Below are 24,668 nucleotides of genomic sequence, written 5' to 3'. Positions count from 1 at the left end.
CGGTCCAGGACTGTAGTAGAATACACTTGCCCAGGTGCCACAGAGTGGGACTGAACCAGAAACCATGTGATTGGGAAGTAAACTTCTTACTACACAGCCTACCTGTATCTATCATCATTTAGCATCCATTTTCCTTGCTGGCATAGGGTGGACAAATATGTGTTGAAATATTGTGTTACAGCTGACTGTTCTTCCTGTCATTAAACCTGACTTGTTTTTCAAGCAAAGTTTTTGAACATGCAGAACTATGGAATGATTTGTTTGTAGGGAATGTTACAAACATGGCCATTTTTTTTTTTTTTGCTCAGTGTTTTGATGTGAGGACATGGAATGTAAATATTCATATATACACACACACACAGAAGTCTCCATACAGTTTCTATTTACCAGTTCCACTCACAAGACATTGGTTAGCCCAAGACTACATGAGTGGACAATTGCCACATAATGAAACAGAACTGGAGACCATGTGGTAACAAAGTGAATTCTGTATGCACACAGCAGCCATGCTTATAATTACCAAACATTTTATGAGGAAAAGTTAAAATAATAAAAATTTTATTTTATTTATTATATTTATGTATGATGAATTTATAGGGAAACCTGATTATCTAGCTCTTTGTGTGTAAATTCTATTTGCTATTAATGTTATCACCAGTAGATAGATGACCTTTGGACTCTCTCTATCACACTAGATGAGAATATTGGAAAGTGCATAGAGTGGTACTTGAAAGTGCATAACAAATGTTTTCAGCTCAAGATAAAATAATAATAATAATGATGAAATTATTGTATCCAGTGCTCATGTGCACTACAACTTGTCAAAAGTGCGTATAAAGCATATGCAGTAATGTACAAATGTCTGGAAAGTGAACAGTGTATGAGTCAGATACATGCTTGCGTGTGTATGGAGGGGGGAAAATCAGGTGTAGTGTTGGCGAATCTCAGGAAGCATGGAAAGTTTGAAGGATGCAGTGCTCCGACAGCTAACAACTGATGCCAGCAGTTTGTTCCATACTTCGGCAACTCTTAGTATGAAAAAGTGTTTCCGAAAGTCATGGGAGCTGTGCTGTTTTCTGACTTTGTAAACATGTCCACAGGTGTTAAACAGGTGGAATTTGAAAAGGTGCTGCCCAGAGTTGTTGTTAGTAAGATGGTATTGGAATTCATTGCAGTAATTTTTTTCAAATGATTAATAATTTAAATTTGAATAGACTCCTTTTTGCTTGTCATTTCATTAGACAGAAATTTAAGTTTTATCTTTAATTTATGCAATGTTTTGTTTTAATTTTGCAAGAAACACTTTGTTGTGTGAGTAAATTTATACCTTTTTCCTGTAGCAGACAAGTTGGCTTCTTCATTAAAAAAATTTTGAATATATCTGCTAGCCAAGTGAGTTCTAGAGTTTACTATTTAGGATATTTATATATTCATCTTCACTGTTCTCATAGATAAATGATTTCATTTCTTCTTTCAATTTGAAAATTCTATGGACTACTTTTCTTGCTGACAACAGAAGCATAAAATAACATAAAAATGAGATTCCATATCTTGGCAAAGATTTTTCAATATTTGGGTATTCACAGCCAATGATTTAACATAACTGACCAGCTTCACAAACCCTCTGAAAACTCTGTTCAATATATCAGGCAATGTTTTTGATATCAATGCCTCCCTGTGAATAAAACAATAAATTCCAGTACAGAAGTTCAGTGGGCAGTGTTGCTATCAGTTTCTCCTATCATTTCACACCTTCAAAGCCATGTGAAGTAAGAGCTCCCTTACTAGAAAAACAGGGTATCCAGCTATAAAACAATACCTCAAACAACATATTTATCTAACCTATGCAACTATGGAAAAATTGACATGAAATGAACTGACAAATGAACATATAATTGCTACCACAGCTCAAGAACCTTTCCTTGTTTGTTTGCTTGGAAAATGAGGTGAATGAAGAACAACAAAATCTAAAATGAAGCATGAACAAGCATGTTAAAGTGTTTTTATTGTCCTAAATATGTTCAAGTAGAATTCTTTCTTATCAGATAAGATTAAAATTCCAATTCCTTGTTTGATCTTAGTAGGTATTTCATTTCTCTGGAGAGAGGGAGAAGAAATAGTGTAAAAGAAAAAAAAGCAAAGAAATAAATAACACAAGTTGTATTTAATGCAATTTTAGTGTTTCAGAAATGAGAAAGAAGGTGGCTAGCTCTGAAATTATATTAACTGTTAGCCACTGCTGTGCTTATGATTTCACCTGATATATGTTGAGATGACGTTTAACCCTTTTGTGTTTAAACCAGCCAAATCAGACCCAAATATTCTACCTCATTTTATGTTCAAACCAGCCAGATTTGACCTCTCTCACACCTCTCCTACAATCTCATTCTAAAAACAGACAATCACATCAAATTTCAAAGCTATGAGATAATGCCTGATTAATTAAAAAAAAAAAAGAAATACATAAGCATTACATTTGTCAGAGTAATCTGAATGCTAAAGGGTTAGCCTACTTGTTTTATCTTTTTGTGTGTTTTGTTCCTAAAGTGTCACTTTGTTTAGGGTATCTTGTGCTTGAATAAAGTAATTTGTACTCCCCTGGAAATTAAATTAACATTGTTAACTTTGTATATGTTGTGTTTGAGTGGTTGTATATACTCAGGAAAGTAAGATTTGATTTGAAAAAGTAATGACCTCACTAAAAAAGTAGGTTTAATGTGAACTTGGTTTTTAGTTTCACCAGAATTGCTATGGAGATATGTAAATATTTTACTTTCCAAAGAAAAAGAAAAGAAAAAGAAAGCAAGAAGATAACAAGATTAGAATGGAGAGAAAGGGCAGAGTTTATAACCTTTTTATTTTTTCCTAGATTTCATGAAAGATTAAAGATTGTTGTGTGTGGTTAACATGGTTGATTTTTTTTAGTTGAAATTATTGCATATTAGAGACTGAAGGGGAAAAGTGGAAGTAGAATTGAATAAAGTACTTAGTTTGGCTTATAGAAGATAGAGAAAAGAATTAGTCGGATTTATAGTTTCCTGATAGATGCATTTGTTTAAATAATAGATGGTACTTAATTTCCTCTTCAGAAGGAGAATGGTTGTTGTAGTTATAGTAGAAGAGAGAGAGAGAATACAATTGAATAGTTGTAAGGAGCTGATGAGTGAGAGCTTCCATGTCAAGATGATGGCTTCTTAATGTGATTTAGGATTTTTGTGTAATAAATGTACAATATAGTGTTCATGGAGAGTACTGAAGAAAAAGACACAAATGGACATTGTAAGCAGTTATTGAGGACTAAACTTGATTTCCAACTCTCAAATAACCATGTCTTTCAGAGATAATTTAATTTAAACAGAGATGGATTAAAATAATTGTCCAGAAGGAAATATATTTAAACCCTAACTTGAGCTCAACTAGCACACATCTTGAGGGAAGTTGGTTCTTAGTTTAGCTAAAAATGTTACTAATTGTTTTATCATCTCTGTTCTTGTCTCTTACTGTCGATCCATTTCAACCTAAGATAACCAAAATATATTGGTTTTTTTGTTTGCAATAAAAAATGTTTCAAAACACTACTCACGCACACATATTCAATCTTGCTTTGTTGTGTAAATTGCCTGCTGTATAATTTAACTAATGTAATTCATCAGATATGATAAACCTGATTACAAGGTAGATATAAAATTATATTTATATATGATGACAGCATAGTATGTATTAAAAAAATGTCTTTTTTTAATTTTTTTTTTTTACCATAACTTTTCCATGTCTGCATGTATGGGGTCGATTTTGTTGCCTGGGGATTCATTGCTGAGTCAAAAATAGTAAGGTTTGAACTTGTGACGATGTTGCCAATAGGGTACTTTTATCTCATACTTGTTCATTGTGATTATCATTTTGATTATCATCATTCATTTTCCACTTTTCTGTATTGGTGTATGTCTCTATATTCTAGATCAGTTATAGCTGTTCTTTCATATTTTAGATACAAAAGAAGTGAAAGTGCCAATGTTGTTTATTTAAATTTTTATTATTTTATTTGAGCAAAAGCATGACTTATAGTGGTGGTGGAGCCATGCCCCAGTAATGCCACACCCAAGTTGTTGCAATCAATAAAAGAATTAGTTAAATTAATACACTTGTAAAACAGGTTAGAACAAAGCAGTTGTCAGTAGGCTTTGAGAGAACTTTTGTGTTAATATGCTAGAAATAGAACTAGGTCTGTCAATAGATTTACCATTTCCTCACAACAAATCAAGTTGTGAACTGATTATTTTTCTCAAAATACACCCCAACATTGTTAAACAAAGACGAGTCTGAGAGAAAAAAAAAACAAGACAAAAACAACACAAAAAATTGACCAGATGGACACAACTGGAACAATGTCTTTAATATGATTCTACTTAGGCAGGGTTGATCTGGGACAAAACAACAATATAAATATATCACTTTATACATTACTAGCATTGCCATTACACTGAAGACTGAGTGTTTGGATTTGGTTTGCTGCATTCTTAACAATAGAATTTAATACTTCTGCAGGTAAAAAAGAAAGCCACCATCATTTTAACATCCAATTTTCCATGCTTGCATGGGTAGCACTGAATCTATTGAGGCAGATTTTCTGCATCCATGTGCCGTTCCTGTCACAACCCTCACCTGTTTCCACGTAAGGTTATGTTTCCCCATGGTCAAACATGTTTTCATGGAAGATTGGAAACAAAAGAGACTGCTTGCATAACAATGACACGTGCTTACAACTATCATACGATATCCAGACATGGAAACAGCAACACACATAGTTTCCGTCTATCACATCAGCTCACAAGGCTTTTGTGGGCAAGGGGCGATAGAAGAGGACACTTGTCTGGAAGTTGACTTCTTAGCACACAGCCATGCTTGTGCCATGTGGTTAATAATTTTTCCTTAGCAAACATATTGTTTCATGTTCAATTCAACAACCTGGCACCTATGCTAATGCTATCATTGTGTATTTAGAAAATGAAGTCATGGAGAGTAGTGAGTTTAATTAATGTAAGGTGTATCTTATAACCCATTGGGTTACAGTAGCACCACCGAGGACTTTGTCTTCATTTATGAAGGTAAGATGCCTTGGTTATTGTTGTTTAACCTCAAGTCAATCCTGATCAACAGAAAGACCCATGCTTTTGAATCAAGAAACCTATGATCAAGAGTGTTTTGGTCATGAAATTCAAATCTAATTGGATAAGTAGATATTGATCAAATGCGTTTCTGTATGACAATTTTCTATTTTCGTATCTAGGGCTATGTTGTGCAATGTGTTCCTTCTTTTAAGTAATGTGTGATTTGAGAGAGATTTGCCTGCTATTGCTAGCTGGGCTAGCGACTGCATAGTGGTTACTTTGTTGAATTGAGGTTGGCTTGGTGGAAACTATTGTTCTACAGGTTATGCCCTGCAGGTGGAATTGAACTCAGTGCTGCTTGAAGTTAACAATTCAATGATATTGTTTAAAGTGTTACAAATGCTTATAGTAATGGGGTATTCTTAACTTTGTGGTACTTGGTTGCAACTAAATGAACTGAGCTATTTGAATGTTGTGTCAATGTCAGAATATGAATTGCTGACCTCTTCGCTATTTGACAGGTAATCTAACGACTAAGTCTTTCTCACGCCCACACTAATACATGTGGTGTAGTGCAGTGAAGTATAACTGTCTTATTGTGTGGACACGAATTCTTTTCAGAGCTCATAGAATATATCGCTTGGGTTAGAACGCAGTCTTGGTGGATGGATATGTCTAGAAAAGAAAATCGATGGGGTTCCAATAACGCAACTCTGGAAGTAAATGCTCAAACAAAATTTTTTTACAAGTTCATTTAGAACAACAAAATATAATTAAATACCCCAGCTCGCTATTTTAAAGGGAGACAACTGAAATATTTTAATATTTTATGAGTTATCTCTCTTACAGAAAATAAGTACTTGGAATTACATACGTCTTTTCTGTGAAATTTAACAACGTTGTAAGAACACAGGTCTTTTCAGTAGCGTAGAACGAGGATCGAACTAAACTGTTTCATTGTTATTTAACAACACATCGGAATTCGCTGACTTCTCATTTTCTAGATGCTGAGTTGAAGTAGCAGAAGTCTGTTTATAAATAAAATTGTGCCAGTCATTTACATAAAGATACCTGGCGTCTTTCATTATATCTGTTCACCCTTAATTTTAGTTTAGTAATTTATGAATGGAATTTGATGGGATTACTGGAAGATCTATATTCTCTTTTTCACCCTTGTTATTAATATATATTAATGTTATTATTTCTCTATTCAATTAACCCTCCTCTCTGAAAGTGCTGAACATTAAATGTGTGATTTTGAGAGAGATTTGCCTGCTATTTCTAGCAGATAAGTGCTATGATTTTCTTTAAATTCATTTATAGTCACAAATTTTTTTATGCTGTGGATATTTTTCATTTGGGTTGATATTAATAGATTCTGAGTGCCTCAATGTTCTGTACTTGGTCCTACCTATTTCCCTCCTTTTCTCTGATGACTTTCCAGATCATATTTCTAAACTTGCCATCTATGCTGATGATACTGCTGTTTACTCCTGTCATGACAAAATTAGTCATCATGAACAAATTGCCGTACTTGAGGGTGGACTTTATTTAGTCGTGGAGTGGGGTTGGTGACTGGCTGGTGGCTTTTAATGTTGGCAAGACAAACCCCTTGTTAATTAATTGTTATAGGCAGCCATTGCTTTATGTCATTGCTATGAGTGGGGTTGATCTTTCAGAAAGCTACAGTATCCAAATTCTTGGTTTGAGTTTGAATTTGGCTAAAGTTCTCTCTTAGAAGAAATATATTCAGTGTATTGCCATTTTGGTTACCAAGAAGGCTGGATCTCTCTTCAGTGCTCACAAATTTCTTAGCTGAAGGTATCTTGTATCTCTGTAAGGCCACATTCAACTTTGTATTGAGTATTGCTGTAATTTTTGTGCTGGTATCTCATCTGAGTGTCTTAACTTGCTCAATCAAGTTCAGAACTGAATTATTAATACGGCAGGTCCTCTTTTTTGTATTAGGCTGGAGTCGTTTGGTTCATTTTTGAAATGTGTAAGTATTTCCATTGAAGTAGTCATTGTTCTGATGAACCTTCTGTTAAGACCATTAAACATGTTGTCTGCTTCCATTCTCAAGCACATTGTTTCTCGGTCAAGTTTCCTGTTAGTCATAAGTCCTTTTATCCTGATAGCTTTTTTCCTTCCGCTGCTGCTCACTGGAACTCACTTCCAACATCTTGTTTTCCTCTGATCTATGATATCTAATCCTTTAAGTTTTTTGTCAGTTGATATTGTTTGAATTTGAAGGCCTCTTCTTTTCCTTTTTTGTAGTCACACTACAGTGGCCTTGAGCATTGTTTGGGACAAAAGACAGCTTTAAAGAATGTAAGTGTGGATTGACAGTATTGAAAACTGTTGGTAAATAGCTCAACACTCTTCAATCTCTACCTCACTGTCACCCTTTCATGATGAAATAGTATTATTTCTAGAATTGTTAATTGTAATACTATAGTGAGGAAGAAATAAAGGAGGCTCTCTCAATGTGTAATTCTATTTTGCATGTCACACAGATTTTGTATTTTCAAGAAGAGTAGATGTTAGTGGGTGTACAAAATAGAATAAAAAATGAGTAAACCCGGTAGAAAATTTTTATGGGTATTTTCATTTGAATCCCTTTCATATATCCATTGTGTTTGCATCTACATTTTAAGCTTAAATATATTAAATTATTTTACATTCATTATGATTCCATGCTGTGTATTGTTTAGTGTTAGGAAGGGCGTTCATCTGTAAAAAACACACACCAAAATGGATGGAATGAACAGAGGCAATGTAGGGGAGAGCAGATTCCTTATTTTTGATGGGAAAAACTTTTCTAGTGCTAGTGGTACAATACATCTAATGAATGTTGTAAAGTGGTTGGTGAGAGGAATGACATACATTATAAAAAAAAGACTAAACACCAAAACAGTGACATACACAACAGAATTGGCTGGTGTAACTCTATTTTTGTGTGCCAGGTGATGAAGGCCCCCTACAAGAGGTGTGGCAGATGGTGAGATGGGAAATTATGCTAGTATTGGAAAATTGAAAATAAAATGCTTATTAGATTAGTCCATGAAATACAACTGTGTTTATCCATCATCATCATAATTTTTACATCTGCTTTCCATGCTAGACAGACAGGATCCAACAGTTTGGGTCAGAAGGTTTGATTTTGTTCAACATATTGTTGGATCTGCTGAGATCTACTTTGCTTTTCATCCTTTTCAGGTCAATAAAATAAAGTGCCAGTCAATATTGAGGTTGACAGTATTAACTAACTTCCTACTCCAAAAATTGCTTGCTTTGTGCCCAAATTTAAAACAATTGCTGGAGTCTAAAGCATTTATTGTCCCTGAAGAGGAAGGTCTGTCTTTGTGATGCAGTCTTTACTGGAGATGTGCTCTTGCCAGAACTGTCAACTACTTGGCTGGTTGCCTCCCTGGTACTATACCATTTTAGCCATCATCAACACTCTCATTTCAATATATAACTATGGTATTGGATTATCTACTCACAGGTTGGTAGTTCAAACACAGTGCAGGTGTTTTGTTGTATTTTTGGTAAAATTTTTTATTCTGCATAACCTCAGTTCAACTTATTTCGCCTCAGACCAGCCCTGATCAAGCAGTCCTTTGATCAAAAACATTCCAGTTGTGATCACCAATTTTTGTTTCCTTCCATATATTTGTGACCAAACTGTCTAATGTGTCCATTTTTTTAAAGATGGTAGGATGTGATGATTTGAGGAGTAGATGGTTGTTAATTCTAACATATCAAGCAACAGCATAGAGTCTCTTTCACCGGAATAGGCACCAAAAATGGAATGTTTTATCCAAGAAGAGATTTTTTTTCTCAATTGTTTCATTCCATGACAGTGGAACTGAACTCCAACCTTCATGCCAACAGTGTTATAAGACATTTGTATTTTACAATGAATTGCGGCTGTGTGGTAAGAAGTTTGCTTCCCAACCACGTAGTTTCAGGTTCAATTCCACTGCATGGCACCTTGTGAGTGGATTTGGTAGACAGAAACATATATATATATATATATATATATGTGTGTGTGTGTGTGTGTAATATATATATATATATATATATATATATATATATTTTGTTTTATTCTTGTATTTATTTCAGTCATTTGACTGCAGCCATGCTGAAACATTGCCTTTAGTCGAACAAATCGACCCCTTTGTAAGCCCAGTACTTACCCTATTGGTCTCTTTTGCCAAACCACTAAGTTACAGGGACATAAACACACAACATCGGTTGTCAAGTGATGGTGGACACACACTCACACACACACACGATGGGCTTCTTTCAGTTTCTGTCTACCAAACCCACTCAAGGCTTTGGTCAGCCCGAGGCTATAGTAGAAGACACTTGCTCTTCATCTTCCCTGCATAAATTTGATATTTCAATAATAGTGGTCTTCTCCTACCTCACTAATTATTCCTCTCTTACTCTCTCATTGTTCTTTTCCCTCTTTCTCTTTCTCTAAGTTTTGTCTATCTTTCTCTTTCTTTCTCACATTCTCTTTCTCTCTCCCCATGCGTTTTGTTGCTTCTAATAGTGATTAAAACCATACTTCAACACATTGCTCATTGTTGATAACAAGAAAACAAAAACAAAAACAAAATGATAAATTAAATCACAGTTGTTGATAGTAGTAGTAGTAGTAGTAGTAGTAGTAGTAGTAGTAGTAGGAAACTGTTGTAGCTGGTGGTGGTGGTGATGTTTTTAACCCTGGGTCAATCCTGATTGAGCAGATGTATGATCAAAGATTTTTCATCAATGGTACTTCCGTCTTTATGTGTACCTCTAGAGCTACATTGACTAATATGCCCTTCACCTTCGTGGGTATTTTGCTGTTATTTCTAGTAGGTTAAGTGACTGCATAGAGGCTTTATCATTAGTTCAGTGGTTGTGATTATGAAGGTGATGGTGGGTTTGGAGGTAGTTAATAATAATAGTGATGGTGGTGGTGGTGATAATGACAAGGATCTTTATTTTAACTGATTTCAGAGGTCATATTTTTTAAAATTACATTTCTGACATTGACATTGTGTGTGTGTGTGTGTGTGTGTCTGTGCATGTGCATAAGTGTTCATGTGAATGTGACAAATGCTGATAATTTATGGGGATGTGGGTGAGTACAGAACAAAACTGTTGTACAACAAACTGAAATCATAAGAAAAAAAACAATATCACTCCTACCACCATCATCATTATGACTTTCACCTCACCCCAGCATACAATGAAAAGGAAGTAAAGTTCATTTTAGTTATTTGTTTACCAGTAAACCAGTGAATGGTGTAGTATTGTTTTGCCATTTATTAAAATTGTATGTCTATCTGTCTATTGTGTATATACTTACTGCATAAAGAGAAATGTCTTCGTTTTTTCTCAACATCTGGGAGAATGTAAACAGAGACTCATTTTCTGAAGTTGATCAAGATCATCCACTCATAGTGTCTACATATGCAGGTATGTAAAAATCTAAAACAACTGAAATGTTACTGTTGCTGCTGCTGTTTGGTCACAGGTCAATTCTAATTGAACAGATTTATAATCAAAGCTTCGACCAGCCTGTCCTTTTGTACATCAAGGAGTATTTTGTTCAAAGTGTCCTTTTATCTTTAAAATAATAGGATCTAATTGGAGAGAGATTTAGCTGCAACTGTGTGCAGGCAAAGCAACTGCATCGATCGAAGCTTTGTTATTGGCTTGGTCTTATTCTGTGAGAACAGGCAGTTTTCAACAATAGTGCAAATCACCACTATTCTACATAAATTCTAGTAATTATATTTGGCATGCATCTCTTATTTACCCGAACTGAATTTCATAGCAATCTCTTTCTCTCACATATGCATTACATTTGATATTTCAGTTGACATCTCTCACTTGCAATATTTTTTTTGTATTATGTCCTTGTATAAAAATTTTAAAAAATAGCAAATGTCAATAAGAACTTTCGGATCTTTTTTAAAACGGGGGCCACATTTTTCATTAATGTTTTACGTAATGTTTTTGGTACCGAAAGACTTTCAAACTTCGTATACTTATCTATTTTGTGTTATAGAACAGAAAAATATTTTTGTATTCGAATTTATTTCATGTAAAAAATTGTCTTATTTCGATAATTTCAACCAATCACTGACAAGTATTCAGTTGTTTACATTTGCTCCTTTGGCTGATTAAGCCATAGCTTCGTTTTATTTGCTTTTTTCATTTTAAATTTGCTTTTTTCATTTTCTTTTTTTTTCTTCGTTTTATTTGCTTTTTTCTTTTAAAATTTGCTGTTTTACCCTAACCCTAACCCTAACCCTATCACCGATAGAATTGTTTCAGAATCGTTTGTTTATGTAGTCGGCACTTAATGTATATCGGCTGAATGGACATCAGTGATTGGTTGAAATTACAGAAATACGACAACTTTAACATGGAATAACTTAGGGATTTCTTTTTTTTTTAAGAAGACTAAGAGAAAAAGATGTTTTATATGACACATTCTACCAGTGTTCCAAGTTTCAAAGTGTTTCGTTAATGAAAAATGTGGCTCCCGTTTTAAAAAAGATCCGAACTTTCTAGTTTATTTGAAACTATGTCATGTGTTCAAACAGGAAGATAATGAAAGTCTTTTAATAACAAAGTAGAGCGATAAAATTATATTTATATATGTTTTGTCTTTGATAAGCTCTAGTCATTACTACAGCCCCACTGTCGTGTGAATTATAAATAATTATAATGAGTCATCTCTATATATACTTTGTCCCCCTCTGAAATTAGACCCATTGAAGTGACACCTTTTGGACGGCTTTAGATGGGGATTGTGACAACCAGTTGTGTTATTTAACAACTGATTAAGTTTCACATATCTCCTCCTTCCAAAATGCTGAAATAGCCTTCGTTCTGTTATCTTGAAGAAGAGCCAAGCAAATTCTGATGAGTTTTTCTCATCTCAATCTACCAAAAAGAACTTCACAGACCTAATTTCACAGTGAAATATGATGGGTATAACTCCATCGTTCACCACTTTAGCCTGCGTGGATATCCACCCACCACCATCCACACCGCCCTTGCCAGAGCACGTTCTGTGGACCGTGCATCTGCTCTCTCAACCCGAACCCGCCCTGCCGTTTCCCGCCTCCCTTTTCCCCTCACCTACCATCCCACCACCCTACCCCTCCAACGCTCCATTCTCCGAGCTTTTCGGCGCCTCCAGTCCGACCCCTCCACCTCCCACATCTTCCCTAATCGACCCCTCCCCTCCTTCAAACGAGCCCACAACCTACGGGACCTCTTGGTCCACAGCTTTTTCCCCAACCCAACCTCCCAACCTGGCTCGTTCCCCTGCTCCCGCCCACGCTGCCGCACTTGCCCTTACCTCTCCAACACCACCCTCCTCACCAGCACCCATCACCGACCCTATCGCATCACCGACTCCTTCACCTGCACGTCTACCAACATCATATATTGCCTCTCCTGCTCTCTCTGCCAATCCCTGTACATCGGACAAACGGGGCGGCGCCTGGCCGACCGATTCGCGGAACACCTCCGAGATATCAACGTCGGCAATGACACCCCGGTGTCACGCCACTTCCGTTCTGCCGGCCACTCCTTGCGGCAACACCTGTCTGTGTTTGGATTGTCCATGCACAGGGGCCATCCGGACTCCCGTTTGCGCCGTGAACAGGGATTAATCTTCTATCTTCGCTCCTTTGCGCCACATGGGCTCAACTCCCCTCCACTCTTCATCTAACCCCCTCCTCCTGTCTCTCTCCCCCACCCCCCCTCCTACCACCCATCTCTCCCCTCCCCCACCTCCTGCTCCGACTCCTACTTCTTTGTACGTCTCTTCACCTCTCTTCATACTTCTCTCCACTCCCACTTCTCTTCACCCCTACTCTTTCTCTCCTCTCTCTTACTCTCTCTCACTCTCTTCTCTCGTACTCCCCCCTCTCTCACTCTTACTCTCTACACTCTTACTCTCCTACTCTTTCACTCCTCTTTCTCTCCTCTCTCTTACTCTCTCTCACTCTCTTCTCTCGTACTCCCCCTCCCCCTCTCCCGTACTCCCCCCTCTCTCACCCGTACTCCCCCCTCTCTCACTCTTACTCTCTACACTCTTACTCTCCTACTCTCTACACTCTTACTCTCTTACTCTCTCACCCTTACTCTCTCACTCTCTTCCCCTCTCTCTCACTCTCTTTCTCTTCCTTTCTTCTTCCCCCCCATACCCCTCTTCCCTCTCTCTCACTCTCTTTCTCTTCCTCTCTTTCTCTTCCTCTCTTTCTCCCCCCATACCCACCTTCCCCTCTTTCTCCCCCCATACCCACCTTCCCCCTCTCTCAATCCCCCTTCCCTCTCTTATACCCACCCTCTCTCCTCTCTTCCTCTCCCCTCCCATACCCATCTTCCCCCTCTCTTACATCGACCTTCCCCTTCTCCCTCCTCCTCAACACTCCCTCATAAGCTCATCCCACCACACCCCAACACACTCCTACTCTACCTTCCCACTCCACCCCATCCAATTCCTTACACCCACCACCCACTCCTACCCACATACCCCACCCTACCCACATACCCCTACCTCTACCCCACACTCCACCCATGCCTTCCCCACCTCCCAACACCCTCACATCACACCACACCAATACCCTTGCATCACACCACGCACACCACACCAATACCCTCGCATCACACCACGCACACACTACAACTGACCAACTACTTTCTCCCTTTCTCCCTTCCCCCATTTTCACACTACATACGTCAAGATCACCAGCAGTCTACCTCCCACACACAGCCCCTCGTTCCCGATCACCGTTCGTTATCTCCCCCTTTCTTAGCTCTCCTGAAATAAGAATTTCTAACTTCCGGTCAGTCAGCCATTGTTATGATCGGCCATTATTATGATTGACCGTTGACTGAACACTATTCAATTTTTTTTCTCCGTGTTTTTCTCCTTGTCTCCGTATTCTTTCTGTTGAAGAGCGTAGCTCGAAACGTCAAAGACTTTCCGTATTCCCGAGCGTCATACTAATATATACTTTTGTTATTTACACCACCTGTCCTCGTCTGTTGTTATTTTTTGTATAATCTCCCATATATATATATATATATATATATATATATAAAATCACTTCTGTATCTATTGTATTATTTGGCTGCCATGATCAGAATACAACATCCCCTCCATTTCATTTTTTCCTCCTTCTTCGTCCTGTGAACCACTTCCGTTTCTTATGAAAAGCCAAAACCCACCACATTGAAGTCTGTGCTGCAATTGATTCGTTTTGCACCGAAACATGGCAGCCACCAGTGTGAAAATAATTTCAATACGGAGCAAATAATTGAGTGGAAAATATTTGTGAAAATATTATTGACTCTATTATTATCTAGTGTAACAATTAAACATGATAACAACAGAATCAATAATATAGGCAAATGCAGGCCCAAAATGCATTAAATAGTTGAAGGATTAAAATTAATCAAAGGACATACTAGGTATGTCCATCTGCTGGAAATAAGTCAAAACTCTTATTTAAATCAACGAAAAAAACTAATGATTATAATTTAATTAATATATAGTTAGCATGTTCTTTTACCTCAGTACTCCTTTATTAAATACCAGTATATACCAATTGATCAATATTCACAGATTCCATCTGATAAGTTAGTATTTAAGTATATAATATGTATAAATATTAAACTATTTCTAGATAATTTCTTTTCCTCCCTCTATTGTGGTAAAAGTTTGGTTTATACTCAAAAGTATTCAAAAAACTTTTAATCTTTTTTTTATCCTTTTGTTATAATATTCTTCTTAATAATCCTCTGAATAACTCTAAACTTTAACTTTATACAATATAGCAATATTGTTTAAAATATTTAACCATAGTACTACATGATAAGATTTCCCCGGTTTCATTATCAATGGTCTACTAGTGGCTGGCCTCTTTAATTTTCAGCTAACATCATGATTTAAGTTTTTCCTTTACCAAATCTCATGATATTGCTTCTAATAAATCTTGTTTTTTTTTATGACTATACCCACTATGATTTCTGCCAACACCCTGAGCTCTACCCCTAACAGACACGGCCCCTTGTTCTCTCAGGCCTTAGATATGCAAGGATTTGATAAAACTAGTCTATGAATTAAAACTGACCCCATAAAACAGTGACAAGCAAAATCTGTAATAAGTCTTTCTTCCTGATACCTCAGTAGCTTCTTAGCTGATGTGAAGGCAGCATATTCTTTGTTTATCTCCTTAACTTCTTGGAGATTTTAAGTAAAATTATACTAATGTGTCCATCTGTTTTGATTTAATCAAATTCTATGTCTTTCTGCAGCTGAGGATTGCTCTGCATTTATATTGATGTAATGGCTGCATTGTTCAATTAAATGGAGTTGCGTGAAATGATCATACTGCATTACCTCTGGATATCCTTGTTGCTTACTTTGATTTTAATCACTTAATTTTGAGATTGTACGGATAAAACCGTACTAAATTCCGGTGCCTCAACTTAAGTACCATATTCATCTGAATCAAAATTTTTGCTGTATATATATATATATATATATAAATATACAGGGATTAGCATTGAGTTGCTTCTCCAACATACTGAAAATTTAGAAATAGCAGTCAAAGAACTACTGATTCTAAACTACAAATTTTTCTCTAAACGGATGGCGATATTTATGGCACACATAGAACAAAAAACCGGAGGGAAAAGCGTAAACAAAACAAGTCTTTAGTTAATTGGATACGAATCGTTTCATGGTTAAGCGAATGAAAATTTCACTATTCCAATCTTCAGCCCAAATATTCTGATAAATTTGAAAGTGTCTCTAAAAAAATTCACGGTAATTTTTGGCCATGCGACACCAAAAATCAACGATAAGAAAGGCACTTACGAATTCATCGGCCAGTGAGTTCAGGCATCTCACCCCAAAGAAGTTAGATGGTTAAACCGTAATCCCTCCACAAGAGGACTTCTTTTCATACGGGACTACTTGTGACGCACATGGAATAGATTTCTTTGGGGTGAGATGCCTGAACTTACTGGCCGATGAATTCGTAAGTGCCTTTCTTATCGTTGATTTTTGGTGTCGCATGGCCAAAAATTACCGTGAATTTTTTTAGAGACACTTTCAAATTTATCAGAATATTTGGGCTGAAGATTGGAATAGTGAAATTTTCATTCGCTTAACCATGAAACGATTCGTATCCAATTAACTAAAGACTTGTTTTGTTTACGCTTTTCCCTCCGGTTTTTTGTTCTATGTGTGCCATAAATATCGCCATCCGTTTAGAGAAAAATTTGTAGTTTAGAATCAGTAGTTCTTTGACTGCTATTTCTAAATTTTCAGTATGTTGGAGAAGCAACTCAATGCTAATCCCTGTATATTTATGATGATAAATGGTTTTACTGATAAAGGTTTTTTCATACTGAACTACTTGGCAAAATTGTTAATTATTAATTCTATTATTAATTGACGATTCCCTGCCCTTATTCTTGTATATATATATATATATATGTGTGTGTGTGTGTGTGTGTGTGTGTGTGTGTATGTGTGTGTGTGTGTATGTGTGTGTGTATATATGTGTGTGTGTATATATGTTTGTGTGTGTGTGTATATGTGTGTGTGTGTGTGTGTGTGTGTGTGTGTATATGTGTGTGTGTGTGTATATATGTGTGTGTGTGTATATGTGTGTGTGTGTATATATATGTGTGTGTGTGTATATATGTGTGTGTGTGTGTATATATGTGTGTGTGTGTGTATATATGTGTGTGTGTGTGTGTATATATGTGTGTGTGTGTGTGTATATATGTGTGTGTGTGTGTGTATATATGTGTGTGTGTGTGTATATATGTGTGTGTGTATATATATATGTGTGTGTGTGTGTGTGTATATGTGTGTGTGTGTGTATGTGCATATATGTATGAATGTGTATATATGTGTTTATATAGATATGTTTATATATGTACATATGTGTAATTCATCATCATTTAACATCCGCTTTCCATGCTAACATGGGTTGGACGATTTGACTGGAGACTGGTGAACCAGATGGGTACACCAGACTCCAATCTGATCTGGCAGAGTTTCTACAGCTAGATGCCCTTCTTAACACCAACCACTCCAAGAGTGTAGTGGGTGCTTTTTACGTGCCACCGGCATGAGGGCCAGTCTAGCAGTAAGGGTTAATTGTATAAATGTTCCTCTCAAAAACATTATTGCATGTGCAATTGATGGAGCAGCTTAGATCAGTCACCATTAAAAGTAGTTCCAAATATTTGATTCACTGTGTTATTCATCAGTGACACTTAACTACAAAATAATTCAGCTGCAGACAACATTAAACTTTAAGGCAGTGAATAAGGTGTGGCTCTGTGGTAAGAAGCTTGCTTCCCAACCACATGGTTCCAGATTCGGTCCCACTGCATGACACCTTGGGCAAGTGTCTTCTACTATAGCCTTGGCCTTGTGAGTGGATTTGGTTGACACTCTCTGCTCTGGTCTGATCAAAGATTCTGTTATGTGATCCATGCTCATTATTTTGTATACTAACAACACATTTACTGTCATTTCTAATAATACACATTCTTCAGATAATACTGTTATTTAATACTTTTTATCCTTTTACACACAAGTGTAATCCATTTGTAACTTAGATACCACATGCCAGACCTGCACTGCCTCCTCTAAAAGAGACATTATTTAATATAAATGTGACAACCTTGTCTTTTATAGCATATAAACATGATCACTACAGTTATCAAAGGAACATTCATGTACTTTATCTACTTTACTCATAAATGATCTGCAGTTTAAACTGAAGTCATGATAGGCCTCAATGTCCACAGTGACTTCATATATATATTATTGCCAAAACTACAAACCACAAACCCAAGTCTAGGTTTTCTTTTAGAGTAGCAAATATTTTAGCCATGATTAAATGTTGACCTATAAAATTCAAGTAAGACCCACATTGTAGTAATGCTCAGACATTTGTTGTTAAGCTAATACTACATGCAAAAGACATCCTAGATTACATCCAAAAGAAGACCATTTGACTTATTGACAGTGATCCACTTTACACTGCATTGAAACTAGTAGCTTACAAATGCACTGTCTTTCTACCACTATTACAGCAGACTTCTATGAATTTGCTAGTTACTTATCTGTTCTGCCCAACCCAATGAAATCAACTTATTTTTTCTCATGACTCTACTTTATCTCCATGACTGCTCAATTCTTTCTTATAATTGCAGACTTAGATCAGTGAGACCAATATGGTTGATATTCATTTTTAACATCTCTAAGTTCACAGATGCAGCTTCTCTTAGGATGAGCTAATAAATAAAATGAAGATAGATAATTTGTTAGTGTCAGGTGGATAAAGTGAAACAGGTTTGTGTAGTGAATAAGGCAACTTTTTTCCTCTTACTATATTCTGTTTTAAGTTTTGTATACAGTTTTTATCATATTCAAGCCAGCCTTGTTTGAACAGACCAACGATCAACAGTGTACCAGTTGTACTCATTCCTTATTTTTCTTTGGCACAATACATTCACACCCACATTAATCTAAGTGTTCTTGAAGCAGTAGAATGTTATTTCGTGGAAGATTAGCTGCTGTAAAGCAGGACTGGCAGCTGCTCTCGCATTGGCCCATTGAGTTGTCTCCCTTGCCATCAATAATCTCCCTTTTATTCATGTGAGATTGTTTTCAATGTGTACTGAAATTTACTGCATCATTATTCACTATTTTCCTTCCCATTATCTATATATCTCACTTTAATCCGTTTTCTGCTTAACTTTACATTGTTAATATCGTGACCATTCTATTATCTTTTGTTTTTACTTATACATCTAGTGTACTCTATAGGGCACTAGTGCTTACCCTGTATTCTGCATTAAAATAAGTTTTTCTAATGTAGACACAGGCGCCTCAGTTTTAGAAGAAAGTGTAGATGCTATTAAATTGACTCCAATATTTGAATTTATGGTGTTGTCTTGTTGTTTCTGTTATAAGACACACAAAGAGTCTTTGACACCCTGCCATCAATTTCTTCCTTTGTGATGAATCCTTGATTAATAATATTTAATTTTCTATTTTGTTTATACACTGTAATACACTGTAATGTTGAAGTGCATATGAATGAATTGAATTAAAATTGCAACTGAATTGAAATTCATTTTAATGACGTTCTGAAAGAAGAAAAGCAAAAATTACATTCGTGGCTTTTCAAGACTATTTTTGTTGGAATCAAAGCATTGTATCAGTAGTACTTACATTATTAGCCAACACTTATGAGATTTGAACTGACCTCTAAGAAGCACCAGTTTCAAGTGCTGTAAGTCACTTAGTTTGTTGTTCTTCTATTTCTGTTGCCTTTTATAATAATAATAATAATAGTAATTTTGAATTAGATGCAGTGCTACAAATTATGATGCAGTTTATATAGACTGGCTTTGGTACTAAACTGAAAGGCAAAAATCATCCCTGTGGAGTATTTACCAATTTGGTTATACACTATTAATGAATAGGAATATAGTTGATTGAATTGATCTCAGTATATTGCTGGTACTATTATCATGGGGAGAATGAAATACGTCAACTCTAGCAAAATTTGAACTCATAATTTTAGACCAGAACGTTACCACAGAGCTATACTTGATTGATAGACTGTATACAGACTAGAGGTGATGGTTGAAGCTTCCTAACAAGAATGTCCTTGATGATACATCATTTTTGTCACCTTTGGTTGACAGAACAGTAACTTCACATAAGTTCAAGTACACTGGCTAATTCTCAGTTAATAAGAATATTGTTGAAGTGCTAAAGTGCGAAGAACTTATAGGACATAATGAAGACAACAAACTCCGCATCAGGTTTAAAACATTTCCAGGAACCGATTGGGATGCAAGCCTGTCTGTGATCACTCTACATAGTCTTTTGACTTGCCAGTTGAACTGTCATGCCCTACTATGTTAAGAAAGAAAAGCACAGATTGAGTAATGTAATCCTGGATATGTTATTTCTGAACAAAAATTACAAGGAATGGTCAATGTTTGAATGCTTTGGCTATAAGCATGCTTGATCAGGGTTAACCGGGGACAAAGCAAGAAGCGCATTTTCTTGAAACAAGTAGATTCAAAACATGAAATTAGAAAATTTAGAAATGGTTTACATAAGAAACCTAAAAGAAAGATACTATGTTGAGGTGTTGTGAGAAAAGGTTATGACTAATGTTTCCAGGATTGTCTTTTACTCGATGGTAGGGGTCAATGTTTACTTTCTCTAATGAAGAGCCCTGCTTAAAACCTTTTCTCTCTTTACACTAAAATACAAGTCTTTGGTTTGTATTTCCTATTCACTCTATAGTTCTGGTGACTTTCATTATTCACAAACATTGAAAGCAAAAGTATAAAATGCTTCTTAAATACTAAAGGAACTTTTATGGGCCAGTGGTGCATAACACTCATTTCATGAGTTTGAGAAGGTAACAAAAACAAAATCTCCCACTAGATAAAACATTGGTCTGATGCAGGTATCATCCCCAGGTGATCTCATGAATGATTTTTTTTTAGGTTATGTGAATAGATGTAATGTAGAATAATGTGATCTACCTGGGAACATAATGTAATGCTTGCAGTGGATTTGAATTGGCAAATCACCAGCTGGTAGTCCAATTCCTTATCAGGCCATTTTGCTGTAATACATACTCATTGAGTAATAGAAGAAAATATTAAAATCAAATGCTGGAAAAACATGGGAAATACCTAAGTAGTAGTGTATTTGATGATCTTCTTTTTACATGTGATCACATGCGTGCACGTGCGCGCACACACACACACACACACAAACACACAAAACTGTTGCTAGGTTGGTAAATAGATAACAGATAATATATGATGTGTCTCCATGTAGTCATGTAATTAAGAAGTTTAATTCACAATTATCATGTTCTGGATTTGAATTCTTCACGTGGCATCCTTGTGAGTAGAATCTGGTAAGCTGAAACTGAGGAAGCCTGTGGTATGTTTGAATGTATGTGTTTATCTGTCTGTCTGTCTATCTGTTTATGTGTTTACCAATGTAAACTATTGCATCTCTTTGTTAATGTGCCCTTTAGGGATTTGATGATTATCAATAAAATAGTACTAGACTAAAATAAGATTGACTAAAACTCTATGAAGCATTGTCTCCAGTATGGATGGCCTTTAGTTCAGTGACTGAAAAGAGTTGTAGGAAAGTGGTTATACACCATTAAGTGTATACCCGCTTCCGTACATTAAATTCTGAAGAAACAACGGAACACAGATTCTGAACTATCAACACAACAATATTTATTTACAGAGTTAATAGGCAGCACTTCGCCCTTTGGTTGCTGAGACGCTGTCATTGATGTTGAGTGATTATTTGTCTAGCTCCAGAGTTGGAATGTTGGAAAGAGCTGTCTCCAGAGTTGGAATGTTGGAGAGAGACTGCTTGAAGATGTCCAGGCTCATGGTCGGCCGGCCGAGAAAAAGAATGAATAAGGGCGCGAAACTTGAATATCCAACGACCACGCATGCGCACGAGACTCTTCTTGTATTCCTTCCGGAACTAGTCCCTGCGCATGCACTGCCTACTATTTCTTATTCTCTACATCTCTCTGCTAGTCTCCCTCCTTCCCACTCTCTCTCTCTCTCTCTCTCACTACTCCTCCATTCTTTCTGTCTTTCATCCTTTTACTTTGTGTTTGATTCAAATATTTAACTCTTTTCTGGAAAACAGACAAAATAACACTATCATTATCATCATTAATTACACCAATGGTAATAATTAAAATTGTAATTCTGATTATAATTAACATTATTTATTATTATTTATAACATAAACACAAGGTCACAGAATTTTGTGGGAGGAAATAGTTAATTTAATTGACCATAGTACTTTAATGACCTCAGAAGGATGCAAGGTAAAGTTAATCATAGCAGATTTTGAACTGAAAATGTAAAGCGATGTAACTGAATGCTATAAGACATTTTGTCTGATGTTCCACTGAATTCCGCCATCCACTACCTTATTATACAAACAGTTTCTAACTCTGGCATAAGACCAGAAGTGTGAATCAATCTCTGTAGATGCCAGGGGTTGTTTCTGTCAAACTCAGAGAGATGAACGGTAGAGTAGACACAACTGGAATTTGAAGTCAGAATGTAGAAAGGTGGAACTAACTACCTTAGATACATTTTTATCTTTACTCCAGCATTTTACCATTTCTGCCATTCCAGTTCTCTAAATGTTTTGATATTGGTTGTTGTTGTTGTTTAACTCTTGTACAACCTTGGTCAAAGACTTTCCAACCATGATCATCTTGTCTTTAAGCTATAGTGTATCCAAACTTCATTATTATTGATAGATGTCCCCTATTCTTATGATGGTGTGGTTTAAGGGAGACTTGGCTCCTATTTTTAGCAAATTGACCACAAAGGAGTTTCATTGATTGGTTAACTTTGGTAGAGGTTGACTAATTTGCAAGGAAAGAATGTAGCTGATTTGAAATAAACCCCACTCCTTTATTGGTACTTATTTTATATTTTATCAAGTTCAAAGGCTAACTGACCTTGGTGAGGTTTTAATACTTAATGTATGAGACTGAACTAATCAGTACAAAGTATTTAATAAAATATTCTAGTTTTCCACACTTCATTGTTCTTAGAAGAATAATAATAATAATTTCATACATAGACACAAACTAGAAATTTTTAAGGGGAAAGAACAGCTGATGATAATTGACCCCAGCAATTGACTGGTATTTTTTCCTTTTCTCTTTCTAGGGATGGTAGCATAAGTTGAGCTTCATGGGATTTGGGCTCAAACTGTAAAGATCTGTAACTAAGTACCAGGTATTTCGTGTGATGCTTAATAATGAAGTTTTTCACTTGACAGAAGGGACTGCTTTAAGGAATTTGATTGTAAAAATTGGACTCCAATTCATAACTAGTACTTTATTTATCCTGGATAGATAAATAGCAAAGATCTCAGAAGTGGTGGTAGTGGTGGTAGTAGTATTGGTGGGAATAAGGAACATTGTATTTCTTGTCAATTTTCTACGATTCATGTTATAGGAATCAAACTTGTTTTCATTGTAGAAGTCTAAATATATACACTGTCTTCTCTGATCACTCTAACCTAGTGAAACAATTTGTTCTGACACTGTCTCCTCCATCAATCTCGGTGTGCAAAAAACCTCGTCCTTGAATTTTTTTTTCTATGTACAGATCTAGCCTAGTGTATCAAGGTGTGTTTTGTATTTCCAATAAAGACTACCTCTCTTTACCTACCAACTACTGCTCTGTTGCCCTCACCTTCAGCATCACATAGGTGATAGATGTATATAAATAAACCACCTCTTTTCATTACCTTTAGCATTTAAACCAGTCATATCTGGCCCAAATATTCCACATTGTTTTATGTTTAAACCAGCCAGATTTGGCCTCTCACACCTATCCTACAATGTTATTCAGAAAATAAATAATCACATCACCAAAATCTTGAAGCTAAAATATAATGCATTATTCAAAACAATGTGAATAAATAAGCATTACATTTGACAGATTAATCTGAGTGCTAGAGAATTAACCCTCTGTTGCTTAGTAACCACCATTTTAGTTTCCATTGATCAGGTTTACTAGAAACTTGCTCCTTATTATTACATGTTAATGGCTTCTTGCTCTTAAAACTTTATCAAAGCAAAGGTGTTGTCTTTCACACCAGCAAAACATTCAAATTTATCTAGAAAGAAAATTTAACTGAATTGCTCCAGTCTGTTTTCTTTTATATGTTTTCATAGCTGTTTGTGTTGACAGCTCTTTCCAGAACTCTGATGTACCCTAAGGCTTATTTATATCTATACACTTCTCCATGTATATTGATGGCCTTACCATTAGTGTTAAACACACACACACACACACACACACACACACTCCTTTACTGCCTTTACAAATGATACCATGTTTCACTCTTCTTTCAACCCTGTACAAACAAACATCATCCATCACAACCTGAATGCCTCATGTCAGTCAAAACCTTGTTAACATCCATGAATGAAGACCGGACAACTGAGTCTCTAGCAACAGTGCAAAGATATAGTCTTGCACTACAGTCCAACTATAAATAAATTCATGCAAGATAGACCTTGCAATTTCTGATAATCTATCAGGACACCTTCCATGACTGTATAACATTACCAAAACCTATATCCTAAAATTAGGCTTCCTCTTCAGAGACAAAATATGCTTGTCCTCATCAGTTTCTCTTCAGCTGTAGCCCACACTACAGTATGGATCACATTTAAGACAGTGCTGCTTCCTGTGTCCCCCCTCCCAAACCCCCATTCAAACAAAAGGGCATTCAGGTGATTAACAAAGTTTCACTCACTATCACTTTACAATTGCTGCTTCAAAAACAGTTTCTTTTTTCTTTAATTTCATTACCCTTTTATTTGTTTCAGTCATTCGATTGTGACCATGCTGGGGCACCGCTCTGAAGAATTTTAGTTGAAT

General features: G+C 36.1%; 1 protein-coding gene across 11 annotated transcripts in view; it reads left to right on the top strand.

Annotated features, from left to right (window-relative positions):
* The window catches only part of LOC106868839 (RUN and FYVE domain-containing protein 2), a 247,450-nt gene that overhangs the window by 11,589 nt on the left and 211,193 nt on the right, over positions 1 to 24,668 (top strand). Inside the window, exon 1 of one of the 11 annotated variants that reach the window (XM_089355732.1) lies at positions 10,292 to 10,586. The exons of 8 other annotated variants lie outside the window; for them this stretch is intronic. In XM_089355732.1, the coding sequence (XP_089211858.1) occupies positions 10,490 to 10,586 (97 nt within the window). In that variant the 5' untranslated portion in view covers positions 10,292 to 10,489. Of the gene's footprint in view, positions 1 to 10,291; positions 10,587 to 24,668 lie in introns of those variants that run through there. 2 more of the 11 variants (XM_089355736.1, XM_089355726.1) reach the window with 2 other exon arrangements.

Source organism: Octopus bimaculoides, chromosome 7 (assembly GCF_046866305.1).
Source record: "Octopus bimaculoides isolate indiv1 chromosome 7, ASM4686630v1, whole genome shotgun sequence".
In the NCBI taxonomy this organism is placed as follows: Eukaryota; Metazoa; Mollusca; class Cephalopoda; order Octopoda; family Octopodidae; genus Octopus; species Octopus bimaculoides.
The sequence above is the reverse complement of the archived record's forward strand: the minus strand, read 5'-3'. Positions and strand labels throughout refer to the sequence as shown.